The following is a 21,141-nucleotide window of genomic DNA, read 5'->3' on the forward strand; positions in this document are numbered from 1 at the left end:
TTTCCTCTTGTCACTGGGAGGGCAGTTCTCACCTGAGAGTTTCATCTTCTGCTTTCAGGATGAAAAAAATGGGGCTCTGAGTGCCTTTCTTGCACCTTTTGTTTAAAAAAATGCCTTTAACTCAAAATACTCCACATGCCAAGGTGACATATTTGGAGGTAGTATGTCCCGAACGCCTTCACTCACATCATCAACATCATTTCTCCATTGTGGATTGGGAGCTCACCAAGACAGAACAGTAGCATTTAATTAAATGTTGCAAGTGCTGCAAGAAAAAGGGGATTTTAGGCTCCCTGAAAACAGCCAGAGACAAAGCATAAAGACTTGTCAAATGTTGAATAAAAAAAGTAGTGACTAGGATGAGGTTTTTCTGCCTGGAAATCAGGGACTGAAATAGGAGGTGTCTTCACTGCCAGTAATAGAGCAACATTTTTTGGTGAATGGTTTAATTTTTTGTTTTATTCTGCAAATGTGTGATGAGAAATAGGCATAAACTAGAAAGTTAAGAGAATGTCATGGGTGTTGCAGACTTACTAATACTGATAGAGTTTATGGTGAGTAGAGTGTGAACTTTGGTATCAGAGTATCTGAATTTGACCAAGACTGTGCAGGACCTTGGTAATTACAGTCATTTCACCCCTCCAGACCCCTACCTCTGCAGCTGTGAAATGAAAAGTATGTTTTCCAGGAAGTTAATATATAATGTCTAAAACCAATAAGGAAAAATAATAGTATTAGGATATTGTTTAAAAATACAGTTGACTCTTGAATAACGTAAGGGTTAGGGCCACCAAAACCCCCTCATGCCCCAAGCCTGTGCAGTCAGAAATTTGCATATAACTTTTGACTCCCCCAAAACTTAACTATTAATAGTCCACTGCTGACCAGAAACTGTACCAGTAACATAAACAATTAACACATATTTTGTTCATTATATTTTATATATACTGTATTCTTATAATAAAGTAAGGCAGTGAATAGAAAATGTTAAGAAAAATCATAAGGAAGAGGGACACCTGGGTGGCTCAGTTGGTTGGGCATCTGCCTTTGGCTCAGGTCATGATCCTGGAGTCCCAGGATTGAGCCCCTTGTGAGACTCCGAGTCTGCTTCTCCCTCTGCCCCTCTGCCTGCTTGTGCTCTCTCTCAAATAAATAAAATCTTAAAAAAAAAAATCGTAAGAGAAAATACATTTAAAAGTACTGAACTGTGTTCATCAAAAAATACCTGTGTGGACCCATGTAGTTCAAGCCTATGCTGTTCAGGGGTCAATTGTATTGAGACAATTACAAGAAGTAATTTATTTTTTATTTTATTTTTTTTTAAGATTTTATTTATTCGACAGAGATAGAGACAGCCAGTGAGAGAGGGAACACAAGCAGGGGGAGTGGGAGAGGAAGAAGCAGACTCATAGCGGAGGAGCCTGATGTGGGGCTCGATCCCATAATGCCGGGATCACGCCCTGAGCCGAACGCAGACGCTCAACCGCTGTGCCACCCAGGCGCCCCTACAAGAAGTAACTTAAAGAGTTGAAAATATTTGCCTCTGGAAAGCAGGTTTAAGGGGGTAGGAAGGACTGAGTCAGAAGACTGCTGTTTTCCATTTTGAACCTCTTAAAGCTGTATCACTGAGCTATTGCAGTGTAACAAAATCTGAGCACTACGGTCTGCCATTTCTCTGTGGTGACTGCCCCGGGCACAGGCACAGGTTGGCCGAGGCAGGTCTGTTCCACATGTGTTCATTCTGAAACCCCGATTGAGCGGACAGCAGCAGCAGCCCTGGAGGAAAAAGTACAAGAGAGCAAGCCTGGTCTCCAGGTCAAACCTTTTCAAGGCTTTGATCAGGTCTCATCTGTTAACATTCTTTTTTTTTTTTTTTTAAAGATTTTTATTTATTTATTTGACCGAGAGAGAGAGAGAGCCAGTGAGAGAGGGAACACAAGCAGGGGGAGTGGGAGAGGAAGAAGCAGGCTCCCAGGGGAGGAGCCTGATGTGGGGCTCGATCCCAGAACTTTGGGATCACACCCTGAGCCGAAGGCAGACGCTTAATGACTGAGCCACCCAGGCGCCCCTCATCTGTTAACATTCTGTTAGCTAAAACAAGGCCAAATCTGGGGCACCTGGGTGGCTCAGTTGGTTCAACATCTGCCTTCAGCTGAGATCATGATCCCAGAGTCCTGGGATGAGTCCCACATCAGGCTCCCTGCTTGACGGGAAGTCTGCTTCTCCCTCTGTCCCTCTCCCTGCTCCTGCTCGCTTGCTCTCTCTCAAATAAATAAAATAAAAATCTTTAAAAAATAAAATAAAACAAGGCCAAACCCAAAGTCAAGAGGCAGGGAATATCCTCCACTCATGCAGGTGAAAGAGGAAAGAACGAATATTTCTAAAAGATAATCTACCATAAGCAATACTTGAGTTGTAAACACTGTGCAATGTATTCATTTGATAAAAATGGACGCTGGCCCACATCCATTTCAGATCTTGAGGTGATGCAGATGTCTCAGGAGTATTAAGTCAGGTTCATTCTCTCTCTCCCCTTCACCACTAAGATCATCTGTCTCGCCTTTTTTGTTCTGTACTGGTTATCTCATGCTGCAGCAGGCCACCAGCACGGTTGTCTCCTTACAAAAGTTTACTACGGGCACTGGAACACAAAAGCCCATCTTCGGTTAGTTTTCCTTCATCTACCTAAATCCCTCCTTAGTTTTTGAAATACACATCTGACCACTTGCCTATTTCCCACCATACTTCAAAACTGAAAGTGGGTGGCTTTTGCCTGCTTCCTTTGCAAATAACCAAAGATGAAGTCTTTCCAGAACTCCCAAAACGTTTTCTTAAAATGCCAAATGATTATTTAAAGACACTTAAAAATTTTGCACAATGCAGTGTTGCAATTTATAAATTTACAATTCTTAATAAAAACCACTCTCACGCCACTCTAAGGATCTCATGAAATATATTAAAGCACTTTGTAAACTAACAAAGAAATGTAAGTTATTACTTGAAAATAAATGTTTTTGATAGCTAAACTGAAACTTCAAAAACACCGACAAATTTAAAATACTGTTTGACCTCACATGTTACTGGTGAGAGTGATAAGTGACTCAACTTGTATGGAGTTGTTCCAATGTATTTACCACTTCTGGGAATTTACCCTCCAGTTTTACCTACACAAGTAGGACATATAAATAAGATTATTCAATGTAATGCTGTCTGTACAAAAAATGACTGCAGTGGCGCTTGGGTGGCTGAGTCAGTTAAGCATCTGACTGTTGATCTCAGCTCAGGTCTTCATCTCAGGGTGGAGAGCTCAAGCTGCAGGTTGGGCTCCATGCTGGGTGGGGAGCCTACCTAAAAAAAAAAAAAAAAAAACCAGCTGGAAATAACCTGTGTTATCAGTAGCGCACCAATAAATAAACTATGAGACAAGTCACAATAGCATACTGTCTGAAAAAAAGGAAGTTCCTTTTGATAAGGAAAGATCTCCGACATGTTCACTTAATAACGTGGTGGCAGGGGGAGGACAGAACAAGGTACATAGTCTAGTACATTTCTATGAGAAAGAAGTAAAACAATGTATTTGCTTGTGCTTGCATAAGGAAATCCTGGAAAGGTGCTCAGGAAACTAATACGACGTTACCCGCAGGGAGCCAGGGACCGGGATGGAACTGGATGGGGACAAGGATAGAAGTCCATCTGTTTAAGGTAACTTTTATCACCTTGGTTTTTGAAATGGGTAGAAGTATCAGTATTCAATTCAATCTTTTAAAAACAAAATTTGAGATTCTAACTTAAATGTCATTAATCAAGTACTCATCAGGTCCATGTGGTCAGCAGTGCTCTAATCCTGTGGGTGCAGAGGCAGCCAACGGACCTTTGGGAAAAATACATCTCTGAGAAACTAACACACGTCAAAACACCGCACGCAAACAAATGCTAAGAGTCGCACAGGCTCAGGGGACCGGTGGCCCACGGTGGGGACACAAGATCAGGAAAACCTTTAAGACATAACAGGTCAGAGGGGGACATGGGAAGGAACTCCAGGAAAGGAACACCGAGTGCGCAGAAGAAGCGTAAAAGCACAACTCCGCTCCATGAAAACGCCTCTTCACAGCAAACCCCCACAGCTCCCGAGAGGACCGCGCGTCTCCGGGCTGCGGCGACAAGCGGGTTAACTCCAGCGGACGCCCGCGCCATTCGGGGTGGGGGAGATTTCGTGAGGATGCGTGAACCCCCGGGATTCTCTTGATGCTGGGTGTTCCAAATGGACACATCCCTAGACTCAGTGAAGAGTCGGAAAGGCCGGTCGCCCCCCGCAACAATCCTAGGTTGGCTCAGCCGGATGTGACGTAAGCGAGCGAGCGGCACTAGTCTGCGCAATGCAGTGCAGGAGGAGGTGGGGCCTGGGCCGCTTGCGTCTGCGCAGTGGAGGGCCGGGGGGGAGAACATGGAGGGGTCTGCGCGAAGGGCGTCTGCGCAGCACCGAGGGGCGGGGCAGAACGAGAGGCCGGGCGGCGTGCGTCTGCGCAGTGCGGGTCTGGGGGGGCCGGAGCGACGTGTGTGCGTGCTTGCGTGCGTTCCCGTTTAGTCCGTTTGTGGTTTGGTCGTCCCCGGCGCGGAATTGCTGCCGAAGGGGCCGAGGTGCTGGGTCTGTGGGCAGAGCGTCGAGGTTCGGGTCGGGGCCTGGGGAACGCTGCGGGTGGCGAGGGGGCCACGGGCAGCCCGGTGCGGGCCACGGAAGGGGGCACTGGAGGACGGGGTCCCGCCGCGGTTGCGGCGCGGGCGGCCTTCCGGCAGGAAGACACAAAACGGCCTCGTATTCTCCGGGGTTGTGTGCGTGGCATCCCACCGGTTTGCAACTGGTCAATACCGTGTTTGCTGAAGTGGTTTCCTTAGCGTTTGTTTTGCATGGACAGCTAAATCCCCAAAAAGAACATGCTAAAAACTGTTCGAATTCCGCCCCCCCCGCAGCAGCTTGGCGGCTCCCGTTTACAATGAGAGAGCGAAGTGCAAAGAGCGGGTCCAGTTGGGTTGAGTTTAGTGGGGGAATTCCCATCTTTTCTAGATCATTAAAAAAAAAAAAGTGAAATATTTAGCACTGTTAATTTTCCAGAATTTTTAGTGCAGTTATTGGAACTTAAAAGAAAATCCCCTCCAAAAATCTCACCGGCTAACTGCTAAAGACTGTGTCTGTAACTTTTTGCCCATGAAATTAAGTTTAGTCGTTGGCTGAAATAGTGTTTCTAAAAATAATACTATCTCCCCGCATTGTGTGTAATGCAAGACCCATGCATTGGTGTTTTAGAAAATTTTGGTTGCGGTAAGTTACTGTATATTGGATTAAAAAAAAGAAAAAAAACCATGGTAAAAGGAAATCCAAACAGTCCCAACACGTGTTAGCAACCTTACTGTGTTCTCATTTCAAAATTACAGAAGTTGAAATTCTGTGTAAACAGTATTAACGTAAAGTGCTTTTTTCACATTCTGTGTATCAGAACCTTTTCCCTAGGAGGCAGTTAGTTACTTTGCTTAAAAATGTTCCTAAACTTGGAAGTTTTTGGCTGTTTCAGGGTTGCAATGCAAAGTTTTTTGAAATTCTTCTTCTTCTTTTTTAAATTAAGTCTTTAAAAAAAGAACATAAAAATGGCTTCAAAAAGAGCTCTGGTCATCCTGGCCAAAGGAGCAGAGGAGATGGAGACAGTCATCCCTGTAGATGTCATGAGGCGAGCTGGAGTAAGTCCCCCAACGTTTTCTTTCTTTCTTTTTTTTTTTTTAATTTTTTTTTTTTAAGATTTTTATTTTTTTATTTGACAGAGATAGAGAGAGCCAGCGAGAGAGGGAACACAAGCAGGGGGAGTGGGAGAGGAAGAAGCAGGCTTCCAGCAGAGGAGCCTGGTGTGGGGCTCGATCCCAGAATGCCAGGGTCACGCCCTGAGCCGAAGGCAGACGCTAACTACTGAGCCACCCAGGGCCCCCCCCAACGTTTTCTAGCTCTCCCCTTTTTCAAACATTTTTGGGCTTTGAAGTCATCCTTAATAATCAGTGTACTTTATAAAATATTTCAAACACACAAAGATAGAGAAACTATATAATAGTTACCTGTCTATTCGCTGTCCACACGTAATACTTGTTAACATTTTGCCATATTTCTTGTAGACCTACTTCTTAAGGAACAGGTGCTTTAAAGAAATAAAGCATTGCACAGCCCTCTTTGTAAATTTCCCCAATACTATTCCCCTTCTGGCCCCAGAGATAACTGTTCTCTTATTGTTGTGTGTCCATCCAATGCATGTCTTCAAAATAACATTAGACTGCAGTTGCATATTGCATGTGTCTCTCCCTCTCTGCCTCACTCTACATATATCTATAGTGAACACTTAAAATAACGTTTACTTATGCTAGGTGTCATTCTAAGCACTTACATAAACTAGCTTAAGTCCTATAACAACCCTGTGAGTTATTGCCATTCTCATTGTACAGTTGAAGAAACTGAGGCACAGAGACACTAGATAAGGTGTCCACATTGTAGACTTAGCAAGTAAAAGAGCCAGTACTTTGACCCTAGCAGTCTGACCCCACAGTCTGTTAACCCTTCATTTCTCTGGTTCTCATGAATGAAGACACATCTAGATTCGGTTTGTTTATTTAAAATTGTTGCTTATTATGTTCTGTGAATATGCTGCAGTCTATCCGTTCTTCTGTTACGCAGTTTCAGGGCATCACAATACTCTAATATTCTTGTACAGGTTTCCTTATGCAAATGTGTGGACGTTTTTCCTGATTTTATGCCTGAAAGTGGAATTGCTTGGCCAAAGGGCAGCCCGTAGGTGGCATTACCAGATTTTGTCAAATGGCCCCCCACAGTACCAACATGTGGGCCCACCAGCAGTATAGGAAAAGTCCCATTTTCCCAGTGCCAGGTCTTGGTTTTAGTAACTGTAAATCTTTGCAAGGTAAAGTAGTGTTTCATTGTTTTAACTTGTCTCCTGTCGTAAGGAAATGCCGTGAGATTTAAGTAGCAACAACGTTGCAAGATGGATTAGTAACAGGATGATCTCCCAAAGCAGAACGTTTGTGGGAGAAAGGACACTAACCAGGCAGGGTACCAGGACAGCATCTGTAAATCCGGACTGTCCCAGGCAAACTGGGACAGACCTAGTTATTAAATATATTTAGCTAACTTACTAGCTTGAAGTCAGCATGGTTTTGTTGCAGTATTTCCTGCCAAGTTATTTTAAAACAGCAGCTGTGAAAATGTTACTCTAAATTTATGTTTCAGTGATAAATTTGATGACATCTTTCTCTTAGATTAAAGTCACCATTGCGGGTCTGGCTGGGAAAGACCCAGTACAGTGTAGTCGAGACGTCGTCATTTGTCCTGATGCCAGTCTGGAAGATGCAAAAAAAGAGGTTTGTTCCCCATACCTGGAATTATTCCTATGGCTTCTTTATCAAGTTCTTCAAATGTGTTTTGATTACATCTCAGGCTGTTAGCGCAGACTTATTTTAAGAAAGTTACTTTGCTTGGATGTCTTCCCCACTATAATAAGCCCTGGGAAGTCGAGGATTCTGCCTTTTTCACTCTATCCATGGAAGCTGGCAGTTTACTCGGGGTGGTTGGGATACTTTCATCAGCGTTCCTCTAGCTTCAGAGGCCACTTTGCTTCGTCTCACAACTTCATCACCTGATACAGGAATCAACTGCCACATTTCTTGTTTGTTTCTTTTCCTTTATTCAAAAGCTGCTTTTTGCCTTTCCGGTTTCAGTGACACAGACATAGTTGTGTTATTCATTTTATGTGGAACAGCTGGTATTTGAGTAGTGGTGGGATTAAGGGAGGAGTACGAATTCTAGTTAAATTGTGCTTTTTCTTTATCTTGACAATCACCTTTGATAGCACCTAACACCTGGGAATCTGTGAAGAGCTGAGGTCCCTTTCCTCAGAAGCAAGCCCACCCAAACATTCATAGGCGCTCTTGGCCACCCTTCCGTAGTTCACTGCTTAATGGCCAGTGTGATGGGGCTGTGGGCCGTATGCTCTTGGAGCATTGGTGTGGCAGGAAAACCAGCAGAGGCAGCTTGTGGACAGCCATTTGTGCCCTGCTAAGGAGTCCAGAGCATGATTCCTTTGCTCAGCTGTCCTCACACAGAGAAGAGTTTATTCCTGTCTGATAAGGTCACATATTTCAGTGCCAGATTGCGGAGTGTAGGAGTATTGGCATTTACATAGAAATTGTTGAAACGTTCTGAATAGCGTGTTCAGAGTGGCCGAGTAGAGGTAGACAGTCCCTCCTCTCTGTTCTTTTTCATCTTGCAGTGTCTGGGTATTTTAAAACAGTCGTCACCTTTTGTGTCTGCTTATTCAGATTCTAAAAGGAGTGAAAGAAGTTCTGCACGATGCACACTTTCTGTTTAGTTTGTAGTTTTGCTTGGTTTTAAAACAATAGAATGTTCCTTGTCTTTAAGAGTAATTCTAAGCAGTATGTGTTGCCCTAAGTATGTACTAAATTGTCACTTGGTGATCTGCTAAATGACTAAATTTTTAGAAATCTTTTTTCACATCTTAGTATTGTTAAACCAATTTCCATTTCATAAGTTCAGCAAGTTTGGACTCAGTAGGTTTCTGGGATGTTGGGTATTTGGGACACTAAGATACTGCCGTTGTTTTTCCCCCCTAAGTATCACTTTTCATAGAGGTAAAAACTTTTTTTTCTGTGCCTTTAATTTAACATTTGTTTTTCTTTTAATTATTTTTATGACTGTGTACATTCGTGTTGAAAAAATAACTCCTATACAGCATAGACCTACAGAAAGTCCAAATGGGAACTGTCCCTTTCTCACTGTCCCCTCGCCACCATCCTGCACCACACCCCAAGTAGCAGCTAGGCTGTCTCTTCTGTCTGTGAGTATCTGCAGACCATACACGTCTATCACATGTGTGTTGGGGTCGTATACACACAACTACATACTTTTTAAAAAAGTGTTTTTGAGTAAGCTGTGCATCCAACCTGGGGCCTGAGCTCACGGCCCCCAAGATTGAGTCACATGCTCCACCGACCGGGCCAGCCAGATGCCCCTTGTTTTTTCTCTTTACAAGAATGAGGTAATGCTACACCTGTAATTCTGCACCATGGACGTCCTTTCGTGTTGCGATATTCAGATTTTTTACCAGTTACAACAACATTGCATCGGAGAGCTGCACCTTCATTTATTTAACTGCTCTAATGTGAACAGTTTTTTGCTATGACCGACATTTAAAATAGGAAAGTGTTGTCGGACTGTCACTGTAGTGCACATTTCACATGAAATGTTTTACTTTTTTTTCCCCCCCTTAACAACAGGGACCTTACGACGTAGTGGTTCTGCCGGGAGGCAATCTGGGTGCACAGAATTTATCTGAGGTAAAAACCATATAAAGGAAGTATTTCAGCATCTGCCTGTGTTCTGTTGGTTTTGTTACTAAAATAGTTCAGGAAGAAGGGTGGGAATAAACTAGTAGCAGGTGAAATGAAAAGTGGTGTTCTGGCTTAATTAAGAAAAACATCTCTACTGACATTTACTACATGAGTAAGTGGAATTAGTGGAAAAGTTATTTGTGAACAGATTCTGTGTATACAGTTCACGGTAGAAGAATAAATCTAATTTTGTGTTTCATGAAGGTTTAAGCATAAAAAGCTAAGAGACCATGGAGCTGGGGGCTGGGAGCTGCAGGAGACTGGAACTGCCAGTGGGGGTGAAAAATGACTTCAGAAGAGGCCTCTGCGTCTTCACTGAAGTCCTCTCTGAAGAGTCAGCCTGCAGGAATAGTGGGAGAGGAGGGAGGAGCGTGGCAGACAAGCTTACAAAGCAGGCTGAGTCTGACATATGGGACTCTGCTGGACCCTGTTGCTTACTCTGCCATCTGAAAACACCCAAAACACCACATATCCTTCCTTCTCCTCCTTTCTCCCAGGAGCACAAAATGGCAAGGGTCAGTTTGCCCAAGGGAAGTTGCTTTTCTCATCTCGTCTTTAAACATCTTTTAAAAAAGGATGCCTTTCTTTTATAATAAATGCCTTCCTTAGGTCTGACAATGTAGAAACAGTATGAATTTGATCATTTTTCTATTAATGATTTAGAAATATTGTAAGAGAATAGATAGAATCTGCTTTTAGTTTAAACTGCAAGATCTTCACCCAGAGCTTCCAGCTGGAGATTGAACTTGTGGCTTCGTGATAACTTGATGTGTTTGGGCTTCTTCGAATAGTCTGCTGCTGTGAAGGAGATACTGAAGGAACAAGAAAAAAGGAAGGGCCTCATCGCAGCCATCTGTGCAGGTAACGTGCAGAACCATCCTGGGTTAAATGTGTTGTTGGGTTTTCTTCAAAAAATATGTGACAGGGTAGTGTTGAATTAGAAGATTTTGTTCAAATACTTCTTTCCCTTCACAAAGCATGAAGGACATCCGTATTGGCATATTTAATTTGGGTGGCATGAAGTTGGTGTCATTTCAGAAATGAGTACAATTGTTCTATTTTCTGCCTCTCCGTGTTTTTGGTCTATGTTCCGTGAAACTTAATGGTTTCCGTGTTTGGTTGACCTCTGAGGAAAATAACGCCCTCTGGAATTCAGTAAACAGCTTGTTACAGCAAATCTCTGTGCCAGAAAGTGTATCTGCCAGCACCCAGTCAGCAAGAATCAGTGAGACATAAACATAACCGCTCTGTCCTGCGCTTACCCTGCAGATTCAGAGGCCTTGCGGTGCTTTCCGCTAATCCTCAGTGTTAAAATTTAGATCTTAGGCACTGTGTCATCTGTCACGTAATTTAGAAGAAGGTTGTTGGTACTTCATAGACGTCCCCACGTCTTTGAAACTTAGTAATATTATGTTTTCTGATTCCGTTGTAAAATCCAGTCTTAATGGCATTCTGTCATCTTGAGTAATTTTGGCCAGGGCCTTTTTTGTTATTGGTTTTTGTGAAATCTTTGTCAAAAGAGCAAATAAATAAATGAATAGATGGATGGCTAGATAAAATGACATGACGTTTTGTTCAGTTTGATGGACTTGTTAAAGAAGTTAGAAGCCAGGGATCCTGGGGACTTTGCATAATTACAGCAGAGGTTCTCGGGAGTTCTCTCAAGGGGGTCGTAAGGTGAAAGCAGATACCAAGACGTTATTTGGCCTTTTCCTTCCCATTCTCAGAGGAGTGACAGGAGAGTGGGACGATGCCGTCATGGGTGTGGCATGTATGCTCAAGTATTGTTGTGTTGTAAAAATTTCCCAGTTTTAATTTCTAACATGGCAGTTACTGATTGATGTAACCCACGTAAAAGCTCAGGGGTCCTACGACTCGGTTGTGTGAGGGCCTCAGAGGTGACCACCCTGGCAAGCCCTGTTCTCGGGTTCCAGTCAGCACTAGCCTCGTGACCTGCCCTTTGGGCACAGGGCTTTCTCCTTGCTGAAGGACACTGCGGTCACTGCAGCCTCGTTCTTAGGTTTTCTAACCAAAGGAAGAAAGGAAGGGTTTGGGCTGGATTTGTTCCCTTAAGACTCTGCTGAAAGTAAAAACCACATGTCAGTTTGTCCTTCTTGTCACTGAGGTGGCAGAATTATTCGCCACATCTGGTTCAGTGTTTGGTGCGCAGGCAGCTTGAATGCCATGCTAAGGAGCTCAGACCTTATAATCCTTTAAATTGACGTTAGCCATAAACAGCCCTCTAGCCTTGTGTTTGTCTTGTTGAACGTCCTGTACTGCTTCTCTGGGTATGGCCAGAAATAAGGAGTGTGATGAAAAACAAGGTGATTCTTAAGTGTTGCTGTTAGGAACTGGGAACCGGGTACTGAAAAGACAGTTTGCTTAGCCCCTGGTATTGAGGGATAATATGTAGTCACTGAGACGGAAACTGGAAGGGAGACGATCTTGATAAGATAAAAGGGAAAGGAGCCTGGAGGTGAAGGGCCCAGGAATTGTCAGATGCCTGGCTCTGGGTACCAGCTCCCGGACGTGGAGGTTGGGGGGGTGACCCTGATGTTCTCTCTGCATGTTGCCACATGGTGGCGCTGTTGGCTTCCGTGTCGTGGTGGCCCAAGGGGCTCCTGCCTGCAGTGCCCTCCACTCACAGTCCTGCTCGGTCCCTGCTGCAGACGCAGCAACGATTCCATCCATCAGAATTTCAAGTAATGACAAGTAAATATCTCTTCTTGAATTCTCCAAATAGGATTCTTAAACCCCAGAAAGTAGTAACTACGGGCTTACCATGATGAGTAAGCCATCATGGAGTTCCTATATTCAACCGAAACATAAATTTATAAACGTTACTGTAGGCAGCGATTTCATCAGCTGAAGGGAGCAGCCTAAAAATTCCTAACTCACTGTACGATCACCTCTCGAGGTTTGCGTTCCAGTACAAGATCATGTAGGGAATTACTTCTTATCTCTTAAAATCTTACAAAGTAAGAATTCAGGGTAATTGATGAGTCCATTCAAATAAAAATTGAATGGTAATTATTCAGTCTTTACGGACTTAAAATTTGCCCCCATACATGGCTGTCCAGTATGTAGCATAAAAGTAAGGTGGTGAGAGACACCAAATCTATTTGAGGCTTTTGATTGAGGAGATATAAATCAGGACTTGGCTTGGTGTCAGGCGGAAGGCTTATGTAATTAAGTATTATTTGTTGATCTTCCTGTGAACAGCAGCTGTGATCTAGCCGGTAGGTATGGTCTATAACTCCCTTTTCCTTGGAACTGTGTGGATACATGAAAGGTCCGTGAGAGCAGGTGCGTGCATTGGCTGAAGCTACAGGACACAGGCTCTGTCTCAGGTCTTCACCGTGGCTCCCCAGCCCATGCTGGAGGTGGCGTTCTGTGCTGAAGCAGGTTTTCCTGGGTGTGGTGTGAAGCTTGGAAAAAAAAAGTTAGAATAACTACCTTTTTAAAGTCTTAAGGTAACATAACAAAGTTATAAGATATTTTTGGTTTTAGTCCTTATTTGAGGACCATTACATATGAAATATGCTTGTGATTATCGATGAAATTGATCATTTTCAGTGAATACATTTGGATAAAAGTCTCAAGTTAGCAACTGCATATTTTAGAGGATCAGAAACTGACCTTTGTGCATGGTCTTAAGTGGTTTTTAATAAAGAAATGCTAGTGTTCTTATATCTCAGACTTGTGGGCATTTCGCAGGACTGGACAATGCCCTGTTCATTGTAATAATCCTACCACCTGGGATCTTTGGGTGGGTAGATGGAGGAATGAGTGCTAATCTTTCATTTTCAAGAAGAAAAAATTAGTCTGTGAGATAGTCCAGAAGTTGGGAGAGCACCAGCTGCCTTTCATGTGCTCAGAGGAAGACCTTGGTGGTCTCTCCTTCTAGGACCCCTGGGACCCTCGCTTGCATTTCCTTGAGGGGGACCACATTCTGTTTATCTGGAGGCTCCGCTGTATGATTTGATTAGATGGGTATTGAAGTATTTTGAGTTTGTACACTTTTGCCAGATGTGCTCAGCAGATGGTTTATTAAAACATACTTTACCTCTCATATGAAAAAGTGTTTAATTTCAGAATCGTAAGTGTATTTTAAGTAAGAGCCTCCTGGTTTTGAAGAATACTTCTGCTGTTGCAATTTTTAAACCATTGGTTTTTCTGTATCCACACTTAAATCTTTTTATTAATCTTCTTTTTAGGTCCTACAGCTCTTTTGGCTCATGAAATTGGTTTTGGAAGCAAAGTTACAACACACCCACTTGCTAAAGACAAAATGATGAATGGAAGTAAGTGCATGCTTCTATTTTAATGTACAGAAAGACCTTCTCAAAAAGCTGCTATTTAGCGTTGTTTCCCACCCAGGGTAACCCTATGCAGAGAGACTCTGTGGGTTGAGGTGCAGGCTGTTCCTCGCTGTCTTCTCAAGTGTTCCAACTAGAGAGAGGGTAGAGAGAGGGAGCGAGCAATGGGGCAGAGGTGGTACGTGCCTGTCTCTGCGTGTGCCCTGCCAGGGGCTCAGGGACTAAGCAGAGGCCCGCCAGAAATCCGATTGTCCTAGATGGGAGTGATTATGAAATGCCAGGTTAACTAGGAATTTTTACTAAACACTTTGCCAGCGGCCTGAGGGTAAACTTTAAACCTCGACAGCAGTTTCAGAAAGTGCCCTTTTGCCCGCAGTCCAAAGTAAAGTGAATATTGCTCTCTTCCTGGGTGGCAGGTCTGTTTCCTTGGGTGACATGGTTTTGTTTTGTTTTGTTTTTTTAGATTTATTTATTAATTTTTAGAGACAGCACAAGCGGAGGGAGGAGGGTAGAAGGAGGGGAACAAGCAGACTCCCTGCTGAGCAGGGAGCCCAATGTAGGGCTTGATCCCAGGACCTTGAGGTCATGACCTGAGCCAAAACCAAGAGTCAGTCACTCAGCCGACTGAGCCACCCAGGTGCTCCCTTGGGTGGCATGTTTCTTTTATAAAAATACCAGCTAGATAGCTAACTTTTATTTATTTTTATAAAAACAATTCTATTCGTGGTACAGAGTGCAAAAAGTACAAAAGAGGGGTGAAGTCAAAACATAAATATGCCTTTTCTCACTTCCTCACCCCCTTTCTGCTTTTCAGAGGTAACTTCTGTTAGAAAGTTCCCTGTGTAACGCTAGAATTTTCTCTGCACATACTCATTATCCTTTGTATTTTAATGTTTTTACTCAGATGAGATCTGCTAAATATATTGTTCTGCAGCTTGCTTTTTAAATCTAAGATTGTATTCTTTGGGTGTGGCGGGGGTCATCTATCAAGCATTTCTTTAAATAGAAGGGAATGTATAATTCACAGCAAAGCAGTATAACCAAGCATCTGAACGTACAACGATGTACTGACTGATCCTTCCTCATATCAGCCACCACTTCTCAGCGTGAGAGTCAGAACACCAACCAGGTCGTGTCTTTTGTCAGACAGGTGGCATCTTCCTCTGCCATCTGTCCCTGGAGTGCCTGTAACAGAGAGGCAGAGACCCAGGAACTTGCAAAGAGAAAGGAAACTCACACTAGTGTGGATAATTGCAAGAGCATCTGAAATGTCCAGTTAGAAGCCAGAAGTGGTTTGGTTGGCATTCAGCCAACAAGGAGACTGAGTGGCTGGCTCTGGGTAAAACATCAACCAATCTGATTTCCGTGAATAAACAAGAAGACAACGCGGTGACATCAGTAGCTGATTTGGAAACTGCCATTTTCTCCCCTGCCTCAGTCCTGCTGGAGGCTGATTCTGAACTAAGACAGAAAGGAGGGCAGGTGACATCGCTTATGTTGTCTTTACAGCCAAGTCGAGTTGTGCATTTTCACTGTACTGCATTTTCCTTCTAAGTAACAGACCGTGCTTTTTTGATCAGTGTTAGGTGCACAGCAAAATGGAGCATAAAGTGCAGAGTTCGCACACACGCCCTTCCCAGGCACGCACACACCATCTTCCTCACGTTCCTCTCCTGCACTAGAGTGGTGCCTGTGTTACAGTCCGTGAACCCGCCCTGACATGTCATCATGGCCCCCAGTCCGTTGTTTACGTTAGGGTTTGCTTTTGCTGTTGGATATTCTGAATATTCTTAAATTTGATCCAAGGTGGTATTTTCTTGAAAATCTGTAACTTTGAGTTGCTAGAAAGATACTAAGTTGTCGATAAAACCATTGGTGTGAAAAGTGATTTTTTTTTTTTTTAAAGGCTCTGGCTGCTGGGCATTTTTTAATGTAGATATAGAGTTTACTTGGGGCTCCTGGGTGGCTCAGTTGGTGAAGCGTCTGCCTTCAGCTCAGGTCATGATCCCAGGGTCCGGGTATCGAGCCCTGCATCCAGCTCCCTGCTCAGTGGGGAGTCTATTTCTCCCTCTCCCTTTACCCCACCCCCTGCTCGTGCACTCTCTCTCTCTCTCTCTCTCTTTTTCTCTCTGTCAAATAAATAAATAAAATCTTTAAATCTAAAATCTTAAAAAAAAAAAAATAAAGGAATAGAGTTTACTTGGAGCTAACAGGTTTTGGAGAGTTAGAAAGATCGGAATCAGGCTTCCTAGGTCGTTACGACATATTGGGGGAAGGGTCGAGTAGGAAGCCACGTTCCTCCCCTATCTGAAGGTGGATCTGTTGTGTCTGTTCTGGTCATGCCTCAAGAACACTGGGGTGGATTAGGAATAGAAGTAGATTAGATTGTTAACTCCCAGGGTTTATAAAGTACGTTCACAAGCATTATCTCCGTGGAGCCTCGCAGGCCTGGGTGCCCAGCAAGGCAGGTACTGACTTCCCAAATGAGGACGCTGGCTCTGAGAGGCCAGGCGACTTGCCCAGCGTCAGGCTGACACTCGGGCCCACCTCTGTCTTCGTGAGGCTCCCACACACGTTTCAGTTACGAGGTATTGAGTTCAGCCAGGAAGTCCTACTGTGAGAAGAAAAGCCGGGAACATCTGGCCCTTCAGAGCGCTCGGAGAGGGGAGCGCTCGTCACCTCCTGGTGTCTCCTCTGGTCCTCCTTGTCCTTGTCACTACTTAGTAGATAAGCGTGAAAGTTTTGCTCAGTTAAGCCATCCAGTGGGAAGGGCACAGTTTTCCCGTTTCTCAGTCTTTAAAAGAAACCGTGACTTTAATAGCCTTTTCAGTTGCTCTGTGTCGGGGGTTCTAGCAAGCATCTGGAGGCGCGGCAAGAAGCTGAGCCGCGGGGAGCTGCGTCCCGGGTGGCGGTACGGGTGTGGCTCCCGGCTGCCGGCGTCTCCTTCCCCCGCCGAGCCTCGCTTTCTCCCCTGTCCTTTGAGGGTACCGGTGGCCCCTGCCTCACAGGGCTGTTGACAGGTCCCGTGAGGTACTTACTGTGTGTAATGCCCGCAGAATGTGGCCTGGCACGAGCCGGCGTGGGGAAGGGAGAGCTGGTAAGTGCCCAGCTCTGGGCCGAGTGCCGGGAGCCCTCAGCCGGCTGCTGTCTGTGGTAACGACCCCACCGCTTGGTCCTGGTATTCCGCGGGACTGGACTCCCACAGCAGCCCTGCGAGGGTGGTATCCTCCCCATTTTACAGAAGAGAAAAGTGAGGCTCAGAGAGATCAGACAGCTACTAAGTGTCAGCCCTGGGATTTGAACCCAGAGCTGCTGTGCTCAGAGGTCAGACTTTTCCTTGAAGGGCCAGAGAGTAAATATTTTGGGCTTTCTGGGACTTCCGGTCTAGATGGCAGCCACTCTGCTGTTGCGGAGCCACTGACCAAGTAGGTGAGACGTGTGCCAGTAAAAGCCACTGTTCGGTGCCGACCCCTTGGGTCTAGGCTCCCCGGTTGCCTTTTCTCTGAAGAGGCTTCCTGGATTTTGGTGCTTGCTTAAAGTTAAAAAGAAAATAATAATTAATGCTTTATGCCAGTTGGCTGTGGGGTGTCAGTTTGCAGAGTTCCCAAATCCAGATCAGGTGAGCTCTGTGCACCCCGCACTCGGCGTGGGCGCCTGGTCTTTGTCCGTCATTGCCGCTAGGTGGGGGTAGTTGGTAAGTGTAGACCTCTTGTTCTTCGTGGCTGAAATTGTGAAAAGAACCGTGGAACCTTGAAACGTCTTTAACCAGTTTGAGTTGTACTTGTAATGTTTTGCCCACGAAGAGACTGTTCAGTGAGCCACTTAGAAATTGCCTCACACTGCCGCAGTCTGGCAGTTCATCTCTCAGCTCTGGAAGACTCGACCCAGCCAGTTTTCTGGTTTAGCATCTAAAATTGCCTTGGCCCGGTTTAACCATCAGTAAATGAGGTTAAGTTATGAAAACCTTTTCCCTTCAAACCAGAGGTCCTCTTTTCCTCTATAGTAGGATAACTCAGAAACTTGTGATGTGCTGTATTCAGTTAGTTCAGTGGGTGGCTTGATTTCTACTGAGGATAGTGAGATATGAACTACCCTGGGTGTTCTGGATCACTTGGAAAGGACATGCACATCAGTGCGTGGTTTCTAACGCTCGTGAATATGGCAGAGGCCAAGCGGGACCTGTGTGGCACCCCCACCCACTCCGTTGCCCAGCACAGGCTGCCGGGAGTCGTCCTCACTGCCTCCCCATGTTCAGCCCTGGGCTAAGTTCTGGGCATTTTGTCTCTAAGAGGTTTCTCAGACCTTCGTTTCTTCCCTGTCCCCACTGTCCCCACCCAGGTCACCATAAGCTCCCACCAGGATGGCAAGTTTTTTTCTGTCTTCTCCTTTGGTTCCTTCCAGTCCAGTCTCTGTGCAGGTCCAACGCAGAGGGTTTGCCCACCAGGACTTGGAATATAGTGTCACCTTTAGGTGCTGGAGAAAGTTAGCAAAGCCTTCTAGGGGCAGAACTGGAGATGCTCTGATGTGCACTTTGGAAAGCTGACTTTTTTGTGGTGCTGAGCAGTGAGTGGAGAGAAGGGCAGCTGGAAGGCAGAGCTGGAACGCGAAGATCCTGTGAGTAGAGGCAGATGCGGAGGAGAGAACAGACATGTTCATAGGTTCCCCTGATTCTTGGGGGCACCTCTGTGGTACCATTAGTATTCTAGGCCACAGGAAGCCGGCGGGAGGCCCAGCCTTTTAAAGAGCAGACCGTGAACAAGGAGACTGTTTTCATACCACGTCAGTGCTGGGAGGCGCTGGTGGAGCGACCCAAGGGATGATCTTGGGAGGGGTCACATATACCTCCTCAGAGGGGTGGTGGGAGGAGGTGAGAAGAGCTTTCTGGAAGCAGGGGGCCGGGGAGCACCAGGTGGGAGCCCGGTGGGGGCAGGTTGGGGAAGGTGTGGGGGCCAAGTCGTGGGGGTGCTGCTGCCCCTGCAGTCTGTGCACAGGGAGGGTTTGGTGATATCTTGTGCGGAGGGTACGGCCTTGGGGAGCTGATGCCAAGGAAGCCCAGCTTTGTGGCAGTGATTTGCCCAGATATCACATCATTCACTCAATTCGAATATAGGAGAAGCACTTCTTGTTTTATTATATTTGCCTCCAAAAAGCCAGTTGGGGAACACAGAAGGAAAGGGGTCCCCGAGAAATGAATGTGGTTTCTCCCTCCATGCATCTCCCTTTCCCCCCCCGTGTGTCCTGTGTAGTTTTTGCTTGTTTGTTTTTGAGACAACAGAGTGTGTGTGTGTGTGTGTGTGTGTGTGTGTGAGAGAGAGAGACAGGCAGTCTGTGACAGGGACTCTGCATGCTAGGCAGTCTGCATGACAGGAAGTCTCCGTGACGGGTCGTCTGTGACACAGAGTCTGGTAGGAAGTTTGCATGGCGGGCAGTCTGGGACATGGAGTCCGACATGGAGTCTGTGTGACAGGCAGTCTGTAGAGAAGGGGAAGGGAAGGTAGGCCTCTCAGGAGAGAATAAATGATTTTCAGGAAGGACGAAGGGGCCCTTGGGAGCACAGATGGGAGGTGTGATCGTTTGTGACTGAGTGTGGTGTGGACTTCGGTCTCCTCTCCTGGGACACGAGTCCCTCCTCCCTCGTTGATGGACTCCCGAGGGGACACGACCGCCGAGGGGGACCTGTCTTCAGGCAGGAGACGGGGTCCAGAGGAAGCCAGCTGTTGTGCAAGTGCCTCAGCTCAAAGCAGTCACCGTCGCGAGGCGTCACGTGGGGAGGCACGTTCCGTTTACTGTCCGCGTGTCCGCGCGGACCGTTGAGCCCTGTGGAGGGCACAAGTGTGGATGCTCGGCCTTCCCCTCTCAGCCGCGCACAGCAAGGGCTTTCGCGGTGCATTCGGCCCGCGTGTGCGGATCTGCGTCCCGTCAGCGGCTGTGTGTGTTCACCCCTGCCGGCGGCCACTTCCGTGGTCCACGCTGCACTCGGGGGCCACCCGTGGTCCCCAGTGCCGGCCGGGGTGCGGTGGTGGGTTTGGGTTTTGTAGAATTTATGCGAGACCAGCCTGCTGTATGAGGGCATTGAGTTGCGGAGCGGTACACACTGTTGTCCAGCAGAGCCCGTTAGGATGTAACCCTTTTTCGTTCTCACTTTGAAGGTCATTACAGCTACTCTGAGAACCGTGTGGAGAGGGACGGCCTGATCCTCACGAGCCGTGGGCCTGGAACCAGCTTTGAGTTTGCTCTCGCCATCGTCGAGGCACTGAACGGCAAGGACGTGGCTGACCAAGTGAAGGCCCCGCTCGTTCTTAAAGATTAGAGTAGAAATCTTGAATCAGAAGTAGAGAAACAGGCCGTTTGTAATCATTCTCACCATGTTCACTTGAAGCAAGACGGGCGGTTGCTGTGCCGAGCAGCCTGGTTGCTGCCCCCGTGCAGAGCTTCCTGCCTGTGCCCGCGTCCCCACAGTCCTGAACCTTGATGACACAGAAAATGGCCTTTAGCAGACTACCGATTGTTACTTTGTTTTTTTCTGGTTTCACCTTGTTTCTGTGTGTGAAGCCAAATTCATGATCAGCTTCACTTGAATCTGTTAACCGTTGATAGAGCTACTGAGATACACGAGCAGTGAGCACATTTGACATGCCAAAGGAGGAAAAGTGTAAAAGCAAAGATTAAAGAAGCTTGTGATTTTTTTTCCCATTTGTTAACTGTGTATCGTTAATGTGCTATTAAAAATACCGACGAAGTTGGCTGTCATAGTGCATTATTGTACACCAGTTCCTTTTTCCGTTGCAGAAAGGGTCCTCAGATGGAAGTGAAAACCTTTGGAGGCTGTCCCAGCCTCTGTTTCCCTTCTTCAGTTAACAGACACCAGGGGCTGACGCGCACGCACCCCGGGCCCACCAGCCAGAGCCCCCTTCTGTCCCTGCCCACGTGACCCCGGTGAGACCCACCAGCACGTGCGACTCCATCCTGGGGCCTCTGTGCCTGTTGGTGGTGGTCTGTTTGCTGAGTGGCTGAGAGGACAGGCAGGAGAGCCTGCCCAAGAAGGCTGAGAATGGTACTTTAACTGGGATCCAGCTGGACCCGAGCAGGAACGACTCCTGGGTGTTTCACGGAAGCCAGCAGATTCCCTGGGCGTTTTCGTCTCCTGACGAGAGATGGCTGCATCTCTGAAAGGGTGGAATAGGGTCAAGGCTTCAGAACACGGAGCTGAGCTACTAAGTAAAACTCTTAGCCGAACAGCCTCATCGCATGATACCTTTTGTTCCTTCCTCCTGTTCCTTTTCCCCCTTCCCTCCTCTGGCAGAGAACAAAGGCCAGCTGGTAACTATTTTAAATGTGGGCCAGAAAGTCTCGGTCACAACTACTCAAG

The 21,141-nt window shown here is 46.1% G+C and overlaps 1 protein-coding gene across 5 annotated transcripts; it reads left to right on the forward strand.

Annotated features, from left to right (window-relative positions):
- Positions 1-4,504: 4,504 nt before the first annotated feature.
- Positions 4,505-20,512, forward strand: PARK7 (Parkinsonism associated deglycase). Of its 5 annotated transcripts, none has more exons than XM_019799075.2 (7): positions 4,505-4,638; positions 5,619-5,730; positions 7,306-7,407; positions 9,340-9,399; positions 10,245-10,314; positions 13,671-13,757; positions 19,922-20,512. In XM_019799075.2, exons 2-7 carry the CDS (start codon positions 5,641-5,643, stop codon positions 20,080-20,082), a joined length of 570 nt encoding a protein of 189 aa, XP_019654634.1. In that variant the 5' UTR covers positions 4,505-4,638; positions 5,619-5,640; the 3' UTR covers positions 20,083-20,512. The 5 variants fall into 5 exon arrangements, with proteins under 5 accessions (XP_019654634.1, XP_011222530.1, XP_002918719.1 ...); XM_002918673.4 differs by having other exon boundaries at positions 4,539-4,666; XM_019799078.2 differs by having other exon boundaries at positions 4,547-4,569.
- The last annotated feature ends 629 nt before the right edge of the window (positions 20,513-21,141 follow it).

This window comes from Ailuropoda melanoleuca, chromosome 11 (genome assembly GCF_002007445.2).
Source record: "Ailuropoda melanoleuca isolate Jingjing chromosome 11, ASM200744v2, whole genome shotgun sequence".
Classification (NCBI taxonomy): Eukaryota; Metazoa; Chordata; class Mammalia; order Carnivora; family Ursidae; genus Ailuropoda; species Ailuropoda melanoleuca.